The sequence below is a fragment of the Gasterosteus aculeatus genome, chromosome 6, assembly GCF_964276395.1.
Source record: "Gasterosteus aculeatus chromosome 6, fGasAcu3.hap1.1, whole genome shotgun sequence".
NCBI classification, from domain to species: domain Eukaryota; kingdom Metazoa; phylum Chordata; class Actinopteri; order Perciformes; family Gasterosteidae; genus Gasterosteus; species Gasterosteus aculeatus.
In genome coordinates this window covers 1,962,099-1,985,132 of record NC_135693.1, presented here as the reverse complement: position 1 = coordinate 1,985,132, position 23,034 = coordinate 1,962,099, and the positions used below count along the sequence as shown (strand labels likewise).

The 23,034-nt window shown below is 41.1% G+C and overlaps 2 protein-coding genes across 13 annotated transcripts in view; one reads left to right on the top strand and one right to left on the bottom strand.

The window, feature by feature from the left end:
- rasgrp3 (RAS guanyl releasing protein 3 (calcium and DAG-regulated)) overlaps positions 1-7,583 on the top strand; it is a 39,043-nt gene extending 31,460 nt beyond the window's left edge. For 7 of the 9 annotated variants that reach the window (XM_040178184.2, XM_078104625.1, XM_040178183.2 and 4 more), the window contains 3 exons: positions 2,559-2,693; positions 2,859-3,226; positions 6,227-7,583. In XM_040178184.2, the coding sequence (XP_040034118.1) occupies positions 2,559-2,693; positions 2,859-3,226; positions 6,227-6,235 (512 nt within the window). In that variant the 3' untranslated portion in view covers positions 6,236-7,583. Of the gene's footprint in view, positions 1-2,558; positions 2,694-2,858; positions 3,227-3,696; positions 3,804-6,226 lie in introns of all 9 variants that reach the window. The other 2 variants (XR_005712395.2, XM_040178187.2) reach the window with 2 other exon arrangements.
- A 290-nt stretch (positions 7,584-7,873) lies between these two features.
- LOC120820444 (cadherin-1) overlaps positions 7,874-23,034 on the bottom strand; it is a 42,239-nt gene continuing 27,078 nt past the window's right edge. For 2 of the 4 annotated variants that reach the window (XM_078104620.1, XM_078104622.1), the window contains 12 exons: positions 14,257-14,401; positions 13,594-13,766; positions 13,023-13,151; positions 12,647-12,835; positions 12,234-12,478; positions 11,746-11,888; positions 11,543-11,634; positions 10,615-10,747; positions 10,224-10,442; positions 9,465-9,595; positions 8,977-9,120; positions 7,874-8,669 (listed from right to left, as the gene is read on the bottom strand). In XM_078104620.1, coding sequence (XP_077960746.1) covers positions 8,454-8,669; positions 8,977-9,120; positions 9,465-9,595; positions 10,224-10,442; positions 10,615-10,747; positions 11,543-11,634; positions 11,746-11,888; positions 12,234-12,478; positions 12,647-12,835; positions 13,023-13,151; positions 13,594-13,766; positions 14,257-14,401 — 1,959 coding nt within the window. In that variant the 3' untranslated portion in view covers positions 7,874-8,453. Of the gene's footprint in view, positions 8,670-8,976; positions 9,121-9,464; positions 9,596-10,223; positions 10,443-10,614; positions 10,748-11,542; positions 11,635-11,745; positions 11,889-12,233; positions 12,479-12,646; positions 12,836-13,022; positions 13,152-13,593; positions 13,767-14,256; positions 14,402-15,404; positions 15,561-15,982; positions 16,124-16,956; positions 17,170-17,522; positions 17,612-19,575; positions 19,691-20,545; positions 20,942-23,034 lie in introns of those variants that run through there. The other 2 variants (XM_040178178.2, XM_078104621.1) reach the window with 2 other exon arrangements.

The window sequence follows — 23,034 nt, the reverse complement described above, 5'->3', positions numbered from 1 at the left end:
GTTAGTTTTTGTTTGCTTTAAGTGGAATGTTATGGTGTCTTCTGAAAGACAGAATGGGAAGTCGGATAGGCAAGCATAACGGCGTGTGTTGAAGGTGAGGCCCCGGCTATGATGGGGTAGATCTCGATGAGTGCGGAGTTTGCTAGGCAATCTCTCGCGAGCTCGGGAGGCTATTTTACCGTGAACCATCATCCGTTTTAGAAACCTCAAAGACCAACAAAATATGTTACCTTGTTGTGTTACCTTGTTGCGTTACCTTGTTGCGTTACCTTGTTGCGGTACTTTGTTGCGTTAACTGATTCAATTCAATGCAATTTATTTTGTATAGCCCAAAATCGCAAAATATAAATTTGCCTCAGAGGGCATAACAGTCTGTACACCTCTGTCCCGAAACCCTCACATCGCCACATTAAAAACTCCCCAAGAAATGAAAAACCCTTCCATGGGAAAAAAAGGGAAGAAACCTTAGTGAGAACGTCAGAAGGGTTCCCTCTTCCGGGTTGGACAGATTACAATGGATGTCATGTGTATAGAATGATGTACAATCATTCAGTTCTACCCTATAGCTTGAGCATATCTAAAACATAACTGGAACTCTATTATAACCAATTATTTTATGTTTTTCCATCTTTACACTTCCATTTACAATCTACCATATTTTCAAACACCTGCGCGTTTCTCTCATATTCTTTGAACTTTCTTTTCTCTACTTTTCATGGTTCCCTATTCCTTTCCCATCAAAATAAACCATCCGTTTTTTGCATTAAAAGTACAACAAACACGATAGGCACGACATACAGCAGAGAAGTGTGTAGTGGAGTTCCTCCACGTGTCAAAGAGAAGGGGGGTGAGTGGCAAATGGACCACTCAAAGCACCACTATGCTAAGCTAGCTGCTAGGCTAAGCTAGCTGGAACAATTTGCAGCCTATCTCAGTTCAGAAGACTAAAAAACTAAAAACGGACTCTTTTAATGACTGTTTCCCTCGTTTTTTAATCAATGTATCCTACTGTTTAAATGTCCTTTCTCAGCTGACACTATCAGCACTCTCAACCCAGGGGTGGGCAATTATTTTTTCCATGGGGACACATGAGAAACAGAAAATATCGTGGAGGGCCAGGCCAAAAGGCTGAACTCAATTTTGCATAGTATTAGTTATATTTCTTTATAAAAGCAGTATATAGCATTGTTTTGACAAGCTGGTAAGACTTGTAAGAGTACTGCATGTTATGATCAAGCAATGAAAAAGCGAGGTTGCCTTCCAAAAAAACGTCATTTATTCAATAAAACACCAAAACAAACTAAATGTGAATGTTTTTACCATTAGAGTCGCACGAGAATGGCTTTTAGTGATTTTGTGGGATATCATAAAGCTTAGCTTAGCTTGCAAAGCTTCCAATGCCCTCTGTCTTTTCAGAGTCAGTCAAGTTTTTGTATTTCTCCGCGTGCTTCGTCTCGTAATACCGACTCAAATTCTAATCCTTAAACATTTGCTCTCCGCAAACTAAACACACGGCTTTACCTCCGACTTCAGTAATTAAATAATTAGAAGTCCATTTTTTGTTGAAAACGCTGCAAACCACATGAGTCCACATGAGTGGACGTTTTTGAGGGCAAAAGTCGTCTCGTGAGTTGTGACTGCTCATACACTTGATTCAATCATGCGCACGTATTTGATTTACATTATGCGTCATTACGTGAATAAAACACTTCAAAATAAAAGCACTGCAGCTTTAGTCCATGCAAGAGGTAAAATTAGAAAATATGTTTATTTTGTCATTTCCAATCAACCTCACACGGGCCAGTCAGAATCAACCAAAGGGCCACACAATGCCCAGGTGTGCTCTAATCCCTGTCCTTCCTCTAGCTGGAATCTGAGTCGTAAACTGGGAAGGCTAGGGGGCTGATTATCTTCGGTGGCAGCGGAGGTCGGTGGAAGAGAGTACATTTTAGGAGGTCATTTTTGGACTTTTTGACTGCAAAAAAAGTTCAAAGGAGAAAAAAAGATATTTCGGAATCTCTCCACCTCCTACTCGAGTTATTTCCAGAGCTTTCCATTGCATATTGCAATCTTTTTATTAGGTTTGCTCAGTTGTCTGTCAGTCTGTTGTGTATATTATATTAGGACCAGTTCATCATCATCTTGTCTCTCGACCACTTAAATCACTTTAACAATATATTTCATCATTCACCCATCCCGAACAATTCATACAGTAATGTCATTGGCTATCATGCAAGCCCTAACGGAGCCCATGATCTAACTGTCGATTCTTTGATTGAAGGACGGCCAGCTCTTCTACTGAGCCAAATGCCTCAGCATATTTACACATTGAACCCTAGTGGAATTTAGCTATGTAGATAGAATTAGCTGGGTGAAGCAATTTGGGTGAACTGACCCTCCATGTGCAACTGCTGTGATAAGTCAGATGTTCAAAACCTGATTCCAAAAACATGCTTCCCATTTGGCAATCAAGAGTAAGAGAAGTAACATCATTCTCTTTGCCTTGAGGCTTAGAACACTCCTGAATATATGCTCATGTGTCTCAATTTACTTTTCAGACTGTGGTGTTAACTGTCATAAACAATGTCGGGAGCTGCTGGTCCTTGCTTGTAGGAAGCTGATCTGCTATGCTTCTCCAGCCAGACTGACCCACAGCTCCCTGCCCAGCAGCCCGGCAATGCCCACCTGTAAAGGTTATTTCCAGCTACAGACAGATTTATTCAAAGGGACACAAACAGAATTGAAATTAATTTATAAATCAAAGAATTTGCATTACAAAGGCTTTAAATATGAGCTTCTTCAGTCATACTATAATGAAGAACTGATATGTTTATAATTTTCTGGGTTCTCTCCTTTAGATGATGATGAGGTATTTGAGTTCCCATCCGTCACATCAACACATCCAGCTATGGACACTCAGTCCATCACCCTGATGACTGGGTCATCCCAGAAGATCTCTGTGCGCTTGCAGAGGGCAACCACCAGCCAAGCCACCCAGACTGACCCCCTGTGGGCCGAACACAGCTGGGGGGCCACAGGTGGCGGCTCCCACACCTTTCCTAAAATGAAATACAGGACTAACAGAAAAACATCTAAGAACAAAGGTTTTTCCCGCTGGGAAATCCAGAATGACATGGGAGTTTCTTCCCGGTGTCACATGGACTCTCAGGATAAGTCCAAAGCCTCAGGAGAGCTTGTCCAGAACGGGAATACTAACCGAGGGAAGGTAAGGGAATTGATGAATTGATCATTCACCCATTGATTATTAATTGATGTATTGTGTAAATGAATCAAAGCGACCCTTGCAAACATAAATATTATTGACTGTATGATGAGGACCATATTTTGTCAAAGAACATCTAACGTAAAATATTCTTTGGGTAGAAAATAAATATGGGTACATGCCAAGTGTCTTATTTGCTATTTCATCGCTCCTAGTTCATTTCTTGAACTGGAAGTTGGTCTGTGCTGCTATATTGACAGCCGTCAAAAGCTCCTTTTTCTGCTCTGAGTGTGAGGATGCACAAGGGCGGCCTTCCAGGTGTTTTAGCGACAGACACGCCCCCGCATTGTATATCAGTTATTTAGAGGACGTTGCAGCCAGTCGGACTGAAATGATTAACTCCAACATCAAGTTTTACATTTGACATGTTTTCTGATTCACTATTTACTGGTTTAAATATATGTTCACATAAGGTCTGAACAACAAAAGAACAGCAAAGAACTTTTTTAAACCTGTTCATCCTAAAGTGCCCCTGTGGGATGCAGTTGGGGTCAAGCCACCACATACTGTCAACTACAAGGTACTCGTCAAAAACAAATATAATAATGCCGCCCACCGTTTGAAACATTAGAATCTTTTTTACAACGTAACTTTTCAGTTTGAAATGCTCCAAACCCAACTCCAACAAGCCCTAGATGAGTGGAAATATACAACATAGTCCAAAAACGGCGAAACATTTGTCCTCCCATTGATGTTGCTACACGCTAACAAAGAAAACAAAACACAAAACAGCTAGCACATTCTGTTTCGTTGGAGCTAATTTCCAGCAGCCATCTTGTGATTCACAAACAATCTCTCGCCTTCAGATCAGTTTAGGGAGGTCAGGCGGGGATTTTGAAACGTCATTGTCGACGTCAAGGGGTTGAATATGCATATTGGGTTAGGGTTAAAAGCTGAAATTAATTTGAAATTGCTGAAAATACAGAAATGGGAGAAGCTGAAAGGAATTTCAATAGATTCGCTGAAAAAGCAGAAAAGAAAAGCTGAAATTAATTGGAAAAATTGCAAAAAAATACAGAAATGAATATTAAAACATTGCTGTTAATACAGGCAAAAGAAAAGCTGAAACTATTTCAAAGAACTGCTGAAAAAACAGAAATGGGAGAAGCTGAATTTTCTGCTGAATAGATTTTCCAAAAAATACAGAAGTTGCAGGAGCTTCAATGAATTTAAAGAAATACAGAAATAACAAAAGCTGAGATGAATAAAAAGGTTTTAAATTGTTTGTAGTAATATTAGTAGTAGTATTAGTTATAGTAATAGTACTTGTGGTATTAGTAGTACTAGCAGTAGAAGTAGTAATAGTAGGTTTAGTAGCAGTAGAAACAGCTGGAATACCAATACTATTAGCCATAGTAGTATTTGTGATAACATTAGTAGTAGTTGTAGTATTAATATCAGTAGAAATACTAGTAGTACTTTTTATTATAGTAGTAAGAGTATTACTATCAGTTGCAGTGTCACTACTAGTGGTAGTAATATTATTTTTAGTTTTTAGTATTTTTTTTAGTACTACTAGTAGTAGTAAATAAATTTAGGTAATGCTAAATTTGTTGAAATACTCCTAGTAGTATAAGTTATGGTAGTAGAAGTATCAGTTGTAGTAGTACTACTAGGGGGGGCTAGATAGAGGGAGAGAGAGAGGAGGAGAAATAGACAGACAGACTGACTGAGTGAGTGATTAACAGTGAGAAGAGGTCAGGGGGGAGGGGGGCTAGTGTCTTTATCATATTGGTCTGTTGACAGAAAGCATAGCTGCGTCATGTGACTCCACTAATCAGGTCATAGGAGCAGCTGTGAGTCACAGACAGAGATACTGCAGCGTGTGTGCGAGTAACCACGGCAACGGCGCACCTGGGCTCATTAACGAGCTGCTGCAAAGGGCAGACACAGGACAGCGAGTTACACAGAATCCACACCTCAAACAAATGACGACCAGCGCAAAACTATAACAGCTATCTAAAAAATAACGGGTCTTTGAGAGACCCAAGACTCTAACAAACGCGACCATGTGTTTTATATGTCTGTCCGGTAATAAATACAGCTCCTGTGGCAGTTTACAAAACCTGTACATGTCGGCAGATTTGTATTGGAGACTATGGGGCTTTTGGCAGAGGTTGTCTCACTCTCACTCTCTGTCTCAGTCTCCTGAGGGCAAAACTAAAGAACTCTGGGATTCCATAGCCACATAACTGACACCAGCACAACCATGCCATAATTAAACCCAAAAAATGAAGCCTCAAAAGTGTATAATTTGGCTGTGAGGACAGAAGTTCCATATTTTTTGAACCAGATTCTGACGCTGCTCTACACTCTAGATCTCCAGCTCACCCTCTAACAAACACAATACACAGTAATGTAGAACTCAGAAACAGACCGAAGAACTAGTGAAACATAATCAGAGATTATGAAAAAAGACAGATATCAACAAGCAATAAAATAGTTTAGGCTTCTGTCAACATTTTAAAGTTTAAATAGTGGCTGCAGCTGGGTGATGAAGCAGAAAAATGAAAGTTGAAGAAGTTTAGGAGTATTTGAAAATGAACTCCATTGGAAAACCATGTTAAAATATTGATGATTATTTATATTAATTCAAGCATGAGTAGAGAGCTGAAAACTCATAGCACCCTTCTCCTGAAGGATCTGAATATTTAAATAGCAGAAAATCTGAAGGAGGAGAAGCAGTTCAAAATACGTACGGAAGAGATAGTTGGAGAAAAAGAATAAAGCTTAGAAGAACAATAGTCGGAAGGCTTTTAAGCATTGTGAAAAAAGCTAATTAGTTAAATGAGTTTCTAAATTAACCAATCAATCATCAAACACTATTAGGGCGAGAACTACAAATGAACACCAGTACACAGAATATACCCAATTAAAAAAGGCATACAAAACAATAGTTTAGTAAAAAATGAACAAATGAACACATTTTCTCTTCTTTTCCAGGACAGCTGACTTGGCCATGTTGATGTGGACCAGTCCCATGGATCCAGACAGCCCATGGCAGCTTGGAGCAGGAAGCTCTTCTCTTTGGGGGATGTCTTGGGCTGCCTGAGGTCCCCCTTAAGTGACCTTGAGCTATCACGTCCTCTCTAGACTTGGACCCAGGTTTGCTGTGCGGACACCATGTAGCTACTTGGAAGTACATTTTATGAGGTATCTGGTAGAAGTCACAAAGAGGAATAATGGATAATGGACCCCCACTGTGAATCACATGGAATAGCAGCTCCATCCTGTGCAGGGTAATTGGCTGGGGATCAGTGATCAGTGCACATTACTACAATGTAATTTACTTTGGCGTTTGTTTCAGGATGTACAGTACAACACTTGAAGAACTGAGAAGTAATATTTTTTCAAACTTCACAAAAGTGTAGACTGAATTTCAGTTGCCCGCCAGTTAGTTTATTTGAGCCCTTATATTTGAATATCAGACTAGGCAAATATGAAGTAAAAGCCTGATCTAAGGAAAGCCATCGTGCAAGTTTTTTTTTTTTTTTAACTTACAAAGTTGATCAGAAAATATATGGATATGGGAAAGTGTTTGAATATTTGTGTTTTGATGCATAAAGGGAACGTCAAAGTGAAGGTGAATGTAAAGGATAACCTTAACCTTTCCAACAAATGTAACGTTGTAATCTGTTAAATTATATTTGAGTGTTCATTGCCAATATTTTAATGTATTCTACATAACCTGCAATTGACAACTACAATGTGATTTAAAGGTGCAATATTTAAAATTCAGAACATTAATATAACCGCAAACTATTTGCTATTTAAAACTGCGCTCAGTGGATTAATGGCATCTTGATTAGAAAATAAAGTTCTCGTTATGTCTGCATGGGAGCAGATACCATGGTGACTGGCTCCGCCCCCTTACCATCAAAAAGAACAGCGAGCAGAGATTAACCGGATCTGAGTCCCTCCGGCGTCATTGCGTCTGTGCATAGACTTCGTATGTAATCCTGAGGCGACTCAGTCGGTGGGAACATACCAGGGTGCATGCGTTTCACTGCAGAAATAAGTGTTGGGCCTTTGGACTTCCTGGCCTGACCCTAGCATTAGAAAAAGTGCATCCTTGTTGAAAAAATACACTGCCCTGGTTTCCCAAAATATATATTTTTAAATTTGTTATTTCCCAGAGTTGTATCCGGATGGACAATATATAGATGTAAAGAGAATAGTAGCAAGTACATTTAAAAGCAGTCACTGTTATAGGTACAGCGCCACTGTAAAGTGTTGCTCTTGGATTTAAAAAGGACCATCCTGCCCTTTCTCAAAACATTAAAACCATTTTTTTTAAACACTTTGTTGTTAACAAGATTCAACTGTTAGTATATTTGTTGGATTACTAGCAGTAAACTTAAGGAAGCATGAGTGAGACATAGGTAGGGAGATCCCAGGCCTTTTGTACTCAGTTTAAGTGGCAGCCAGGGGCCACATAAACCGCTATCTCTGCATCAAGTCTTTCATTATGCCAAGTCCACGAGTACTGGGAGACTTCACTCGTGCACTACTTGACATTGCAAAACAGTAAGTTAACTAGTTTTTCAAAATGACTTCGTATTGGTAAAATTAAAGACCATTTACAAACCATTTTTGTATTAAGAACTTTATATAAAAAAGAAAATTCCATTTGCAAGTAATGGCAAAAAGAATTTAAGTTACAAAACTGAACTGATACTAATCAAGCTTAGTTAGGAAGCATTCATTTTGAACTCATCAACTCCACCATCTGAGGGTGGATGCTACCCGATTTCCCTTAAACATTTAAAATTCCAAAACAATTAAACTGAAGAATAAGAAAAAAAAACATTAAAAAAAAATCTTAAGTACCATACATTGCCAAAAGAAATCCGTAATGAGACTCATGTGGCTCCACGTCTGAGTTTAAAATACACAATAAATCAAAGTTAAACTAAATCGAGGATCTAAAAGCGGGACAGACAAAACCTAATGTATAAAAATAAAAAGCTTCAGAGCAGTGGCTGTTAACTGCTGACACAACTGAACTGACAACCAACCTCAATCGCCACAAAGAAAACTAAACTAACTGTGTGGGCCTACTGATGCTTTGCTGCATTATAATTTCCCTGGCATGCAGTCAGTCATCAGTTCACAACATCAATATTAAAATGTGCATCCACCCATCTAGATTACGTTGTCTTTGGTAAATTTACAGCATGTCATCATCTTCTCCTCCTCCGTACATGTCGGCCAGTTTCTTGAAGCGGGGACCCCATTCATTAAGGCAGTTGTAGTCCTGGTCTCCGCTGCTCGAGGAGTTCAGAGTGGAGATGCTTCCTGCGTCAGAGCCTCCTCCCTCGTAGTCAAACACCAGCAGGGAGTCGTAGGGGGGTGCTGTCGGGTCATTGTCTGCTGCCTTCAGGTTCTAAAAGAGGCACAGAATACATGGCCTCACTTAACATAACGGTTTCATATACAGGAGAATATGAATTAGGGTCTAATAGAGGGAGGATGATGCAACAAGTATCAAACCACATAAAAAAACATGGAACTTTCAAAAAAGTATTTGAAAACTCCAATGAGCCTCATTGACGTGGAATTTCTAGGCTGTATAGGATAAGAACAAAAGGTCTGAAATAATCGTGTGTTGCTACACACATTCCAATTTCAAAAATGCGCTAGTGTTAACCCATTTTAATAGGTTTGTATGAGCTCTTGAATGTTTGACTCACATCATCGATGAAGTTACCGATTTCCTCTGGGTTGGCGGGCCGAGGGCGGTACTGTGGAGCCGGCATGAAGTTTGGAACCACGTCGTTTCTGAAAACCTCAGGCCGGTTGTCCAGACCACGGTGGAGAACACCCAGATCATAATCCTGAAGGTAAACATGTGGGGTTACACAAACATCCTGCATAGTGCTGCTCAACTAGTTCTAAGTTTCATGGTATGTCAATAAAAACGTAGAGTACGACATTATTGCAACCCTTAAGAATGACAAAATTAAACTTTTTATACAAGTATGGTCAGTGAAGAATGTTAACCCAACTACTAAACATAAACTAAAGAGCTAAGCATTTAACGTATGATTATTAGAATTTGTCATTGTAGGCGTGTACTTCTTTTCTTCAACATTGTAGATGAGCAAACGTGTTTGTGTTCAATGTGACTGCTGCCTACAATTGATCCTCCTTACAGTCAAAATCTGCCGTGCTAATTTACCTGATCGTCCTCCCCGCCTCCTTCTTCATCATAGTAGTAGACGTTGTCTCTGATGTCGTCCTCTTGCAGTAGCGGTACCTTCTGCTCGCCTCGCCGCCGTCTCGCGAAAAACAGCAGCAGCAACACCAGCACTAAACAGATAAAACAAAGCTCAATACGACACACCCATGAAGTCCAACCATTTCCTTCTGAGCACAGAGATCTGAGGTGAAGGGCTGAGTTGGGCAAGTCAGCAGAATGACTTTGCTCATTTCCGGTCTGCTCGTGTTGGACCGTATTGAGCCCATGCGAATGTATACTAACAATATATACAGTCGCATGGCCCCTTATGTGCACCGTACTACTAAAAGGTTGGACCCCTTTTAACTTCAGAACTGCCTTAATTCTTTGTGGCAACAACGCAATGAAACATTCCTCAAAGATCCATATTGAAATTACGTCTACAAACTTGGATGCAGGTCACTTTGTTAAAGTAATAAGTCAATTCATTGTTATACCATAAATGTATAAACTGTAGTTTAGAAACAGGCACACATAAAAAAACATTGCCAATAATTTTTCAAGTTGGGCTCGTCAATGTAGTACTTAATGTCCGGCTCCATTTACTCATCAAAACAAAAGGAAATGAAGTTTATGGCTCTATAAGCTACAGAAATATCAAACAGGGTTCCAGCTATATTGTTGAGGTCTGGAACAACTTGTGTGTCTACAGTCCCTGGAACAAGGAAAAGCATATCCAACACCAAATATCAGACTTACTGAGCAGTAACAGGATGCCTCCGAGTATTCCCAGGATTACAGGCAGCTCAGAGCCAGCTACCGCACGCCCCTTGCAGGTCACTTCTTCCCCAGTGCAGTCACACACTGTGGCCAGGACGGTGCTGTCCTGCGCCATGCCCTGGTTGTCTGCAACCCTGAGGACCACAGTGTACTCGCCACTGTCCAGCACAGTGGCCAAATTCAGGACGATACCAGTTTCTGAAAGAGGAAAATTTACTTTAGGAGGCCCTGCCCAGTCGTAGCGACCAGCAATACAATTCACAACAGTTGAAACATGTTGTACTTTTATCTAAATTAGTTTTTCCTGGCAATGACCATTTGACTGGATAGTTAAATTGTTAGACTAACGTGTGTATACAAGTGTACATACTGGAGTCGTTCATCCTAGCAGTCCAGTTGGTCTTTGACGGGCCGTGTAGAGAGACGCTGTATGGAGCAGCAAAGCCCGGTCCGTCTTTATCTGTGACAGACAGCAGCTGAGGAGCCGAGTCCTTGTGACACAACTGAGGAAACGCAATGAGAGAAAGACCAGTCAACGTTTGCTCATGTTACTGCACGACAACTTGTGTGGGACCTGGAGACAGACTTTATAAAGTACAAATGACCGGCACAAAAAGAAAACACACTTTCAGTGATTCAGAGAATCAATAACTTAAACTCCACCATCTGTAAGATTTAAAATGAAAATGCCCAAAGGACTTGCCACTTTTCGGTCCTCTGCAGCAGGCCTGCCTCCAAATGCTCCCAAACCAATACATGACAATATTTTCTTTAATACTTGCCATTTATGCCGTCACGCTAGATACACTAACTATGTTCAGTGGCTCAGTTTGATATGCTTACACAGGTAAAAGGTGCATTATATTTGACTTAATGGTCTTATATCCCCAAAAACAAGGAGATACGGTTTAATTACACTTTATACATTACCATTAAAATCGAACAATTTTATTGGGATTATTTATATACAGAGAGACTATTTTGCTGCAATATTTTCACTAATTGGACGTCTCACCTTCAACCTCACACAAGGAGCAGCAGCTGTCTGATAACCTCCTGAGAAAACCCATTTTGGCCCCTTGTACCCGTGACCTAGTTCTGTTGCTCATGACCATCGGTGAGGGTAGGAACAAAGATTGAGTCGTAGATCAAGAGCTTTACGTCCCCCAGCTCAGTTCTTTTTGTCACAACAGTGCAGTAAAGAGAGTGCAGCATTGTCCAGTAGTTAAACGCACCCTTGACAGATTAAAAGTTGCACACAATAATTCATTTAATCTAGTTTGTGAAAGGAGACACACCCTGATTGAACGTTCCTCAATGGTGGGTGCATTGTCATTGACATCTTCAAGCTGGATTATCAGAGTACCAGTTCCTGTGGCTGGCACATCATCTGGTGAGGAGACACACACACACACACAATTCTCAAGAAGTTAAATCATCAGTCAGATCTTTCCCCTAAAGCCGTGCAAAACAGCTTGTACAAGTCTTGCCTCGCACTTACCATTGTCGGATGCGCCAATGAGTGCTGTGTATTTGTTGTCCTTTACAAAGCTGCCCTCTCTGTCCATGAGACTCTTTACTTTAATCAGGCCAGTGTCTTTGGCCACACTAAGCCATCCGGCAGGGTCTCGGATTATTCTATACCTGAAAACAAAACCACAGAACATTAACATTCATGTAGACAGAAAACCTTTTGCAGAAACAAAATCAGCTTCATTCTAATATTCTGCAGTGAAACAACAAATTAGACAATAACTTGGCAAGACAAAAGTTAACACGTGGTAAAGGCTGTCTGCACTTTACTATGGAGGTAAAATGCAAGATTAAAGCACTTTATCCCTCGTAATAAATTCACCATCAGTAGGCTGAGCTGATATGAAGGCTTTCTCCTTTTGCCCTCAAAGGTTAGAGAATTCACACCTAAAGTTTTTGCCAGTGATAACTTGCGTTTAATTATTGTTGAAGACAACAATTAGAGTTTGATCTTACGTGACTATCTGTTTCCGTGCAGTGTCTGGGTCAGAAGCAGTGTACTGCACCACCTCACTGCCCACAGCGAGGTCCTCCCGCTTTGACACTTGCTTCTCTATTGGATTAAAGATTGGAGCTTCATTGACGTCCACCACAGTCACCACCACTGTGGTTGTGGCAGTGAGCAGTGGAATAGCAAAAGGAACCTCATTCACCACTGCAACCAGAAGAGTGTGCTGGGTGCTTCTCTCAAAGTCAAGAGCCTGTTGGATTAGAGGAAAAGCACAGGACAATTCATCAGGCAAATGTTTCACATCTACTGCTGGACAACCGGCTCTCAGATTCCATCAATCCCTTGCAAGGATTGTCATCTAAAAAACAGATGAATTGTTGCTGAAAATCATTTACAATGTCAAAACTGCATTTCCTACCTTGGCAGTAGAAATGATTCCTTCGTGTTTGTTACTTTCTGTTGTTTTCACAGTAAAAAGTCCTCCGGGATCACCAGCGACAATTGTGAACACGGCGTTCCAGGCAGCCGAAAGTGGCTCATCGCCATCCGTGACCGACATTGTAATGACATGAGCGTCTATTTTATTTTCTTCAACTGATGCCTCGTACTGCGAAGAAAGTAAGAGTCAAAAACAGAGGATTAGAAAAATGGTCAACTGAAACAAGTCCAAAACATGACAGATCTGCTTTGACTAGTCATGGTTTCTGAGCTAGGATTGGACACCGTCTCACTTAGGGAGACGTTTAGTCAATTGTAAATCTATAAATCTCCCGTCAGAATCATGTTGTACTCACCGCAGGCTGAGTGAAGGCCGGAGCATTGTCGTTGCTATCAGTGACCGTAAGGATGACTTTTGCTTCCCCACTCAACCCTTCTCCTCTCATGTCTGCTGCTCGAACCACCAGAGTGTACTTTGGGTATTTCTGTCAGAAGAGACACAATGACTAACACACCTGGAAGGCATACACATTTTGTTGGAGCACAATCTAGAAAGGCAAAGTAGCTAAATGATAGTCCTATTAGCTCTGGCTTGTGTGAGGTTGCGCGATGGCAAATGTTCTTTGGAACAAAGATTTACAGTATACTTTCTACTCCACCAAGAGTCATTGATAAAGGTGCACGGTCACTCTGCTCCATTTGTAATTTTGAATCAATCCATCCATTGCTTTCCGCATATCAGTAGAGTTCCTGATATAATCTTTCCAATCGCACCAGTCAAGATTAGCAGATAGCATTTGGCTATCTAGTCTGACACTAATGATCAGCCATGTGAGCGCTCAATCAGTATGTTCATACCAATCTAACATCAGTCGGCACCAGAGACAGCACGAAAGACAGTCAGAGACAGACTATTAGAAGGCAAACCTCTCGGTCGAGCCCCCCAGCGTTGACTCTGATGACGCCAGTGATCGGGTTGATGGCAAACAGAGGGTCCGAGGGCAAAGTTGGATCCTGGCTCTGAATACGGTAGCGGATATCGGAGTTGTCATTATTTGGCTCGTCAAGATCTGTGGCCTCAATCTTAATCACCGTAGAACCTGGAGATCAGAAGTCAGGTCAAAAATAAGTACATTACATTCATGGGGGGGGCTCTGGAATCTATAAAGTAATGTACGATCTACAGCTATGATGAATTGCATGTAAATAAAAAACTATAATTAGACCACTATCAGTTAAGAGTAATGACTAAAGGGCAAAGATTGTTTTTGATTTTGTCATCTGCCATTAGTGTCAGCTTCATTCAGATGCTCACATATTTGTGAGAATATGAGTATTTCTTCAACTACAGGATGCTTGGAGCGGAGGATGATTAAAGGATAGAATTAACCTTCCCTAGCAGACCACATTATTCTGTGGGTTCACAGGTCACATAAGAAAAGGTCCCTCAGTGTTGGAGCAGGTTCTGGATTTAAGTCAAGTGAGTATCAAAGCTCGAGGGAAAACACAAGAACTTTAAATGTGGTCTGTCTTGTGAAAACATTGAACATCAACAGACATCTTCAGGCTGAAAGGAGATCCGTTCTGTACCTCCTGGTGAGCTCTCTGCAACTTCTCCCAGGAAGGTGCTTTGAGCAAAGACTGGTTTGTTGTCATTCTGGTCAATTACATTCACTATAATTTCCATAGGCTGTTCAGCGGTTCCTGCACCATCTGCCACAGCGTGTGCTTCAAACTGAATGGGACAAATACATTTGAATTATAAAACTGTATGATGATGAATAATCCATTTAGATGCTTTATACAGCTGGCACAACAAACATTCGTGCCACTGATTTCCCTCCAAATCTGTGATCTACAGGTGTTTGAAAGGATTGGGGTCAGTCCCCCAGGATCAGAGCCAAGGAACTGAGGTGTCTTCTGGATGGGTTTGAGCAGAGCGGCAGAAATTATAATCTTTACATACAACTACTGGTAGAGTTAGAGTATGCGTGTTATGGAGGTATTTGTTATTGCATTATATTAAAATATCTTATTGAATGAATTTTATTTCTTTTGAGTAATTCAATACTCTACACATTAAATCCATAATGTCATGTTCAGCCTGGGCGAAGGGTGCTGAAAACCTCACAACCTGGGAGAATTTTGAATGTGCAGTCAATCCCATCTGGCTGTAAAATAATGAACACTACCCGCGAGAGTCGGGAAAAACGGCACGAAGGGCTTAGTGTTGCCAACATGGCGACTTCCTCACTAAATCTGGAGACTTTCCAAAGCCTCTAAGCATCAAATCTAGTGACTTTCTGGTGTTATTGGGGACATTTCGGACCAATAACAGCGCATTCTCTCCTACAGAGTCCATTACAAATAAGCAAATAGGGTGACGACGTCATTTAGTGACTTCCAAGACAGCCAGTAGCGACTTTCCTTCTTGAGGATTTGGCAACACTGGAGGGGAGAGAATCAGATACAGAATCTCTGGAGATCTACACTTTAAGGTCGAAATAGAAGAGACAGTTTGAGAAATAGTGCAGTCTTCATAGCGCATTTCAGTAGTAGAATCAATAGATGTCTGACATAACTATGACTATGTACAGGTTTTGACATCCGGGCCAGATTACACATTAAAGTTGAAGATTCTAACAGAATACATTCCCAAGGGAAAGGAGTACAGTAAGAGTCTTCATTTGCCTCGCTGGCTGATTTAGACGAGTCAACTAACATAAGAGGGTGCTTACCATGTAAGATTCTTTTGCTTCTCTATCCAGTGGTTGTGTGACATACAGATTACCAGAGTCTCGGTCTATGGTGAAAATGCCTTTAGGAGCCTCAGTAGCTCCTGGACCAGTGATGCTGTAGTAGATTTTCTTTACTTTATCTTCACTAGAACGGATCTGGAAGAAACACACCAGGCCAGAGTCATACCACGCTCACTGACCATTACATTAGTGACAGTATCGCTAAAGAGTTTTCCCCGTAGTAAAGAAGTACCACCGAGGTCGGAGTTAATCTGCATCTACAGAAACCAAGAGCACGTACAATGTTTTACATGGATACCAGATTTGTTTTAATAGTTCAGTCATAGTAGACCCAAGAACATCCATGCTTTCTGATTATAATTTCCACTGATAAAGTTTCTTCAATTAAGCCTTAAGAAAACCAGGTAATTAACTTGTTAAGTTAAATAAAAATGGAAATTATATACAGTGGGGAGAGAAGCATGAATTTACTGTAAAAAGGAAACAATAAAATAAAAGCAGGTAATGAAAATAGAAAAGTTTAGTATCCAATCCAAAGGGGCTTAGGTTCCTCTTACCTGAGCTACTTTTAGTGGGTAGGGTCCTCTGCTATTCTCAGGAACGCTTAATGGTGGAATGACCCAGTCTCTCTTCCTCCTCCTCAGACCTTCAACAGACTTGGCAAACTGCAAAATGGGCACTTGTTGATCTGTTGTACTCTGGAAGAAAAAAAGTACATTTGTAGCCAGTGAGACAGACTCTAGACATTGGATGGTTATTGATACGGCGGAGAACTACAACATAAACAGGACCTGCTGCCTAAACGTTTTCAGACTTAGCATATTTAAATTACAATTTTGAACAAGATTATCAGAAAAAGTTGTACATTATCCGCCACAGGTTAAATTAAAACGGAGGACCTTGTCCGTCTGCATTTCATTAGGTTTTTCAGGTTACAAGATTTGTATCGTCAAACTCAGCAGGTTGCAATGCATCAGGAGCAGCGGCAAAAAGGCTAACGACGCCAGCAGGAAGTCTTCTTGTAGGCCTGACTGTCTTATTTCAGGGACCGCTTGGTCTGACCTAAGCAGATGTTGTTGGAACCAGCCCATGTAGACCGGCTGGGTCCTCATGAGGATGCAGGCGACGAAACGAGACACAACAGCGCAGGATCGATCGCTGACCAAACACCATGTCATGGAGAGAATGTGCAAAGACGGATATACCAATAGATTGGGGGGGGGGGGGGTTTAGAATATACATTTGGCCAATTTTAACAGCACTCCTAATACTAGGAGTACCACAGCATCGCTTTGACAGACGTACAGGATGCTAACAGAATCAAGCCACTGAGCCTGGGCCATTCATACACAGCCACAGTGGGGCAGTGTTCCACAGGAAACCGGTCTTTGCATGCAGAACCTTTTCACTGGCACACCTGCCTCTCATAATGTCAATAGTTAGAGAGCCTTGATAAAACACCAATTTGGTGTATGATGCAAAATATATTGCAAATCGTTTTATTTTAAGTATACTTCATGCCGTGGTGTACCTCGGTGTTTTCAGCAGAGTCCACTTTGGTGTGGCGGTGCAGATGGTTGTGGTGTTCGCGTTCTCCATGGTGACGCTCAACATCATGGTGGTGTTTCCCGTGGCGATGCCCATGGTGCACTACTCGGACAGGAACACTTATTCTGTGACCTTCTGAGTCCCAGGAATGGATAGTGAATTCCCGATGGCGATGAATATCAATCGGTCTTTTTACCTAGAGGGGGCGACACGGGAGAAATCAGCCCATGAGCAAGGGTCATCCTGCTGGTAATAGATTTGGGTTAAAGCATCTCCACATGTCAACAAACTCCTGAAGACCCAACGCGTTGAAGATATTAAATAGCATCTGAGCTGCAGGAGGACCCAAAGTATAAACGTAGGAGTCGCTTTTACTGTACTAGTTATTTTACCTGAATTGAGTCAAAGCATTTTGTTATTGTGTGCAACCACCTGAACGGTAGTTTTCACATATAATAATCATTTTAAAAAGGCACAAAACAATGCGGACGGATTTCAGAAACAAGGGGAGAGTTGGAAACTGTACAGTCGAGGCTTTCGAAGTCTGACCTTCAACATGCCGTCTGTCTGCACTGTGAAATGGCCGTCATCGCTGTGGAAAGGAAAGGCTCTGCGCTCCGTGCAGTCAGAGAAGCCCACTGGAATTTCAAAGTGGAAATAATTAACCATTACAAATGCAGAACATTTAGAGAAAACAAAGAAACAAATAAGTCTTCAGCACCCAACACTAAAAGAATTCTACAAAGTCATTTCATTGCTTACTGAGTTACTGACCCGTTGTCAGTGGTTGTTATATCCACTGCAGCAAGGTTTGTTTTAGAAATAGCAATCATTTTTCTATTATTTTACCTAACATTTCTTGTGCTATTCTCATTGTTTGCATCATATTTCTTATGGATCGATTATGTTGTTGACACTTAGGAGAGCCCAGTCTGTGGCTGTACAGAGGTTAGCTTTTTTTTTTCCCCCGTCAGTTTCCTTTTTGAGATCCGGGTGTAATATAGAAACAATCATTACGTAATGTAACGAATGTTAAAGCATTTGTACATGAAAATAATCATCCAGCTGAGCTCAAGTTACCTTAAGTCTTTGTTATGCCAGAGCATCATAGAATTAAGGATTCATTTATGGAAAGACCAGTATCTTGTCGCGGCACAAGATTAGGTCCACGAATGGCAATTTGAGATGCAATCACACCAAATAACTTCAATCCATTTACCCCAGGTGCTAAACATGGCTTCTGTCAGACAAAATAAAGAATGGCACAAGACTTCTTGAAGGTTAACGGGATTAATACATTTGTTATGGTAAACTGCAGTAGCGCCATATCTGCGTCTGTCCTAAGAAAACCAAAAGGAGAGAAGACTAACGAACGTTGACCAAGTTGTTGAATTAAATAGTTTACTTTGAATTGTAAATTTGGATAAATTCTTAAGATATTGCAATTTGTTAATGTATTTGTAACCTTTTGTTTTACAAAGTTAGACAAGAAATCATTAATTCAAGCCTGATAGTAGCTTACACATAAATACTATATGAAATGCATATTTTCATAAATTTGTCAACCGTTTTATGCAATGATGCGTTTCATCATGGTTAGAGTGCTGCAACAGACCATTGCTGGACCGCAATCTGTACGGATCAAACGCACGGATTACCCTGCGTAATGGAAACCGAGGGAAATTAAGATTTACAATCATCATCCACCAATCTTCAGTAAGACATTTGGACAGGAGCATGTATGCATTAACCACTAAACAAACCAGCTTCATTGACTGTAAAACTGCCATAAGGCAGCATCAGACACTCAGCAAACCTGAAGTGTGGTTTATTAAAGCAATACGGTACGAAAGGCTGTACTTTATCATCCGATAATGTAACAGTTCGGGGGCGCTGTTGGGCTGGATGCAGAGCCTGCAACCCTCAAACAGTTACGTTATTGAAGATAAAGTACTGCCTCGAGCTAAAAGCTAAAATGTCAATTTACAGTCGCGCAAAATCTAACCAGTTACTTTGAGTGCGCAGTGATATGGAACGCTCGGGTCAATGTGAACAACAGCTGTACATCATCGCCCAATAATGGACGCCCGCGACTCACTCTCAACCAATCAGAACGCTGGATTTCATCAACTCGTATTCTAATATAATTTGGTCTCAGACAAGCAAAGTTGTCAGACATGCAGTCAAAGAAAGTAGCTGATGTTCTCTGAGATGGTTAAAAAGTGAGAAAAAGAAAAACTGGGGAAAGATTGCATGACCTGAAAAACATGCAGAGCTGCAGCCATGTAGTGCTCCTTTGTGATTGATAAAACAAAGCCTGTAAAACTGGCTTGCAGATATTGTTTGGACCTGCAGGTAAGAGCATTACGGGAGGTGCAGAGTGAGTGCAACCCGAGACCTCAGTGAGAACAATGCAGGCAGCTAATCTTTAGAGGAGCTCAAGAAATGGGTCTGTCACTTTAACTTTGTCTGGATGCCTCCATGGGTAGGATGGCCTTTCCTGCATGTAAAATAATCCATATTTCAGAATACTGAACACCACACCATTCCCTCAAAGTCTGCATTGCTATTGAGTGAGAGTGGCTTCCTGGATTGTTCCTACCTTTTCCCAGTCTTGTGCCCAGCCTCAGGTGCTTCCTGACCACCTGGTAAACCAACATATCCGACTGGAATCCAGGTACACATGTTGGCTTCTCGGTCGGCACTAAAGCGGAGGCCTAAGAGAAGAAAAAAGCAGTTTCATTAATCATAATGAGGATGTATAGAAGTGTCCCATCAGTAGGTAACAGAGGAACCCTTTCAGCCTGCATGGTGTAATTAGTGTAATCCAGAACCTTCTCACTAAAAAGGGACACGTTCCCATCACAGAACAAGGGGATGTTTGGTTTTTTTAATCCATTTTATTTTGTTTAACAATTAGTCCAAAGACAATATCAGGAATATAAAACAGATGTAGCTGCAAATTCACATATGCTAATTCATGCTTTTCAAATTTCATACTCAGGTAAAAATGAAATTTAGTATCAGACCGGTTGGAACATCAAAAACTCCATGAAAACAGCTATAGTTTGAATTTAATACAAGAAACTATTTCGCCAAATGATCAGTAAAATTACAGTTAAAGCAAATGTGAACAAATTGTAATGACAGTTCCGTGTTTGTAAGCAATCCGTTTTTTTCCCCCCCACCATCGAAACACGTTAGATTGGAATTCAACCTGCCGACGTCATCAACGAAACTGGGGCGAGGCCCCGAGGAGCCACAGGCACGGAGAGCCGAACGGCCCCAACGCTAAAAGAGCCCGACCGGGACCTTCACCAAGACCCCCACTTCACTGCGGAGCGGTTTGTCTCAAGCGGTTACGACTACAAATAGACATTACTGAAATGGAATAATTAAAAAAAAACTTAAATGCAGAAGTATCGTCGGGAATCATTTTCTAATAGTGTTTAATGAGATGCACACAAGTAAGGAAACTAACGCGACGCGTTTCTTTCGTTCGCTAAATATAAAACACGAAACAACGGCTGGAAGAGGTCGTGTTGTTCAGAACAAGCGGCAGGAAATCTCACCTGAAAAGCGACGATTAAAATGCCCCAAAGCGCGACCCGGGCGGTCCCCATCGGCCCGCGAGTCCTCCTCCGGTAGCGCGCGTGACAGAGGCAGAAAACGGGGAATTCCGGCGTGACTTTTGAGTAGTTATTCCTTCGCGAACTCTCGCCGTGGCTGCTTTGTCCTCTCCCCCGGTAGCAGATCCAGACACTGACTGGCTTCAGCTGGACGAGTTGCTGCAGGTACTTTAAGCGTATGACGTCAGCTTACAGGTGCGCGGCTTCCGTGTTCCTCATATGGTCACAGTGGCAGAACACACCTGGAGACAGATACCGGTAGTGTCTGTTACTTCCTGCTCACGGACAGGTAGACTGTGAGACGACAACGGGTCTATTAACCAGTAACCAAGTGATCCAAGGGAGGAGCATCTTACAACTTTCTGTCTCATTTCCTCTTACTGACAACCAACCACCCCTCTCTGGCTCTCTCTGCATATAACATATCATTTATATATATATATCTCATCATCATCATCATTTATATATATATATATATATATATCATATAATTTCATTATGATTCATTATATATATATTTCCCTTTCTCTTTTCTCCTCCTGTCTGACTGTGGAAAATAAGATTCCATGGTAGAGGGCTGTTGACAAAACCAGTAGAAGTTTTATTGTTCCCCATTTTCACAGAGATTACTGAGATCCAAATATGACATAGCAAAACAGGAAGGACTGCCGACTGCCACACACAACAGATTTCTGGATGCGTTTGATGGTAGTGTGTCATGAGTACTATAGTTCAGGCCCAGTGTTCAGCAGGACACTGGAGGGGTGACACACAAAGACTCTGAGTATCATAGTGTAAAATAATGTGCCAATAGAGTAGTATTGTGTAGTACAGAGTCTGAGAAACGTTTTTGAATCTGGAGTGATAAACATCAACTAGAACATTTCGCAAGAAATTTTGAAAGTGTGGCTGAGACTGCCTGAGGACGTCACAATATACAAGAAGTGGTAATATCACCAGTAGTAGTAGTAGTAGCAGTAATACTAGCAATAGGGGAAAGATGTCGGTGTTTTTCATTTTTTTTATGTTTATTTTTTGCGTGTTTCAACAGCAGTTTAGATTAACCAACACGGGTTGGGTAAGTTTATTTTTTTACTTTAAATCAAGTTTTATGCTCTGAACCTACTGTAAAAAGAATACGTACAGTATTTTTTTCTTTTAATGGAGTCTGGTTTATTTGGCTAAAGCGATATAGCTGCGGTTACTGGTTAATCTAAAAGGATTTTACTCTTCAACCCAACGGCCTTTTTCTGTTTATTATAAATTGCCATCATGTTGCAAGAACAAGCACTTGTGTCCTGTAACTTTATGCTTTGGTTTCTTTTCAACTGGTTTTCGGTGATTAATATGTTTGCAACCTGCATATTTCCTTCAAATGCATATTGTAAACTACATCTCTATGAACTAGCTTGTTTTGTTTTTGCAACTAATTCCTACATCACTGTATTTGTTGAAAAGGATTGTTTGTGTGATGAATACTTTCACAATAAAGCCAAACGTGCAGCTTAATTGTTTTGAGATGTACATTTTTCTGAGCTTTACAGTGAAAACAATTATTTGAAAAACACAATTTCATGTGTCCCTCCAATCAGACCCCGTAACAAAGCCTATAACCTCACCCTCCACAGCTTCAGAGTGAATGAACATGGGCGACTTTTAAAAAGACAATTAAGATGTTATCTCGCTCTTCCCCTCGTCAGTCCCACAGAAGGAAGTGGGGGCAGAAGAAGAAAGACTGGTCCATTACAGTGGCCACCACTTAGCCAGTAAAAAGGGTCAATGTGGGAAATAGAGGGAGAAAAGCGGACAAATGAAATGAGGGGGCGGTGAAGGAATTGGGAAGGAGTGCGAGGAAGCGCTCCGATTGCATTGTTTGTTGAGTTTCAAAAGAGCGATATATTATCTGACACCAGTGTTGCTGCAGGAGAGCAGATGGTAGCGTCTAACTGATCCTTTGACGCTGTCGGATCTGTTCTGTTAATGTATGGGGGACCCACGATTACTCTGCCTCTGATTGGCTAGAGGTTGTAACCATTAACCTAGTTGTGGCGTTAACTGGTGCTTCAGACTAGATCGGCTTGGGAGGAGCGACTCAACCCCATCAGCTCAGGTTGTTCTTCCCCTAGTCCGACGGTAGACTTCATGGCACTTAAAAAAATAAATAATTATACACCATTTCTTCATTTCTGATGTATTTTTTGGGTAACAAATCAACGGTGTACATATAGTCTATTAGCTGTTTTTCGGAGTAAATCTAATACAAATATGTAGATCGCATAATGATATTATATGACTATATACACGAGCCACATAAGCACTGTACAAAGGCTTGAATCTGCTCCAACTCCACTCCTTTGCCTTGCAGAGTTTCATGTGCAACCAGTTGACCTTGAGTGTCCCTGCCAAGAACGTAGGCGTTTTACTAAATGAAT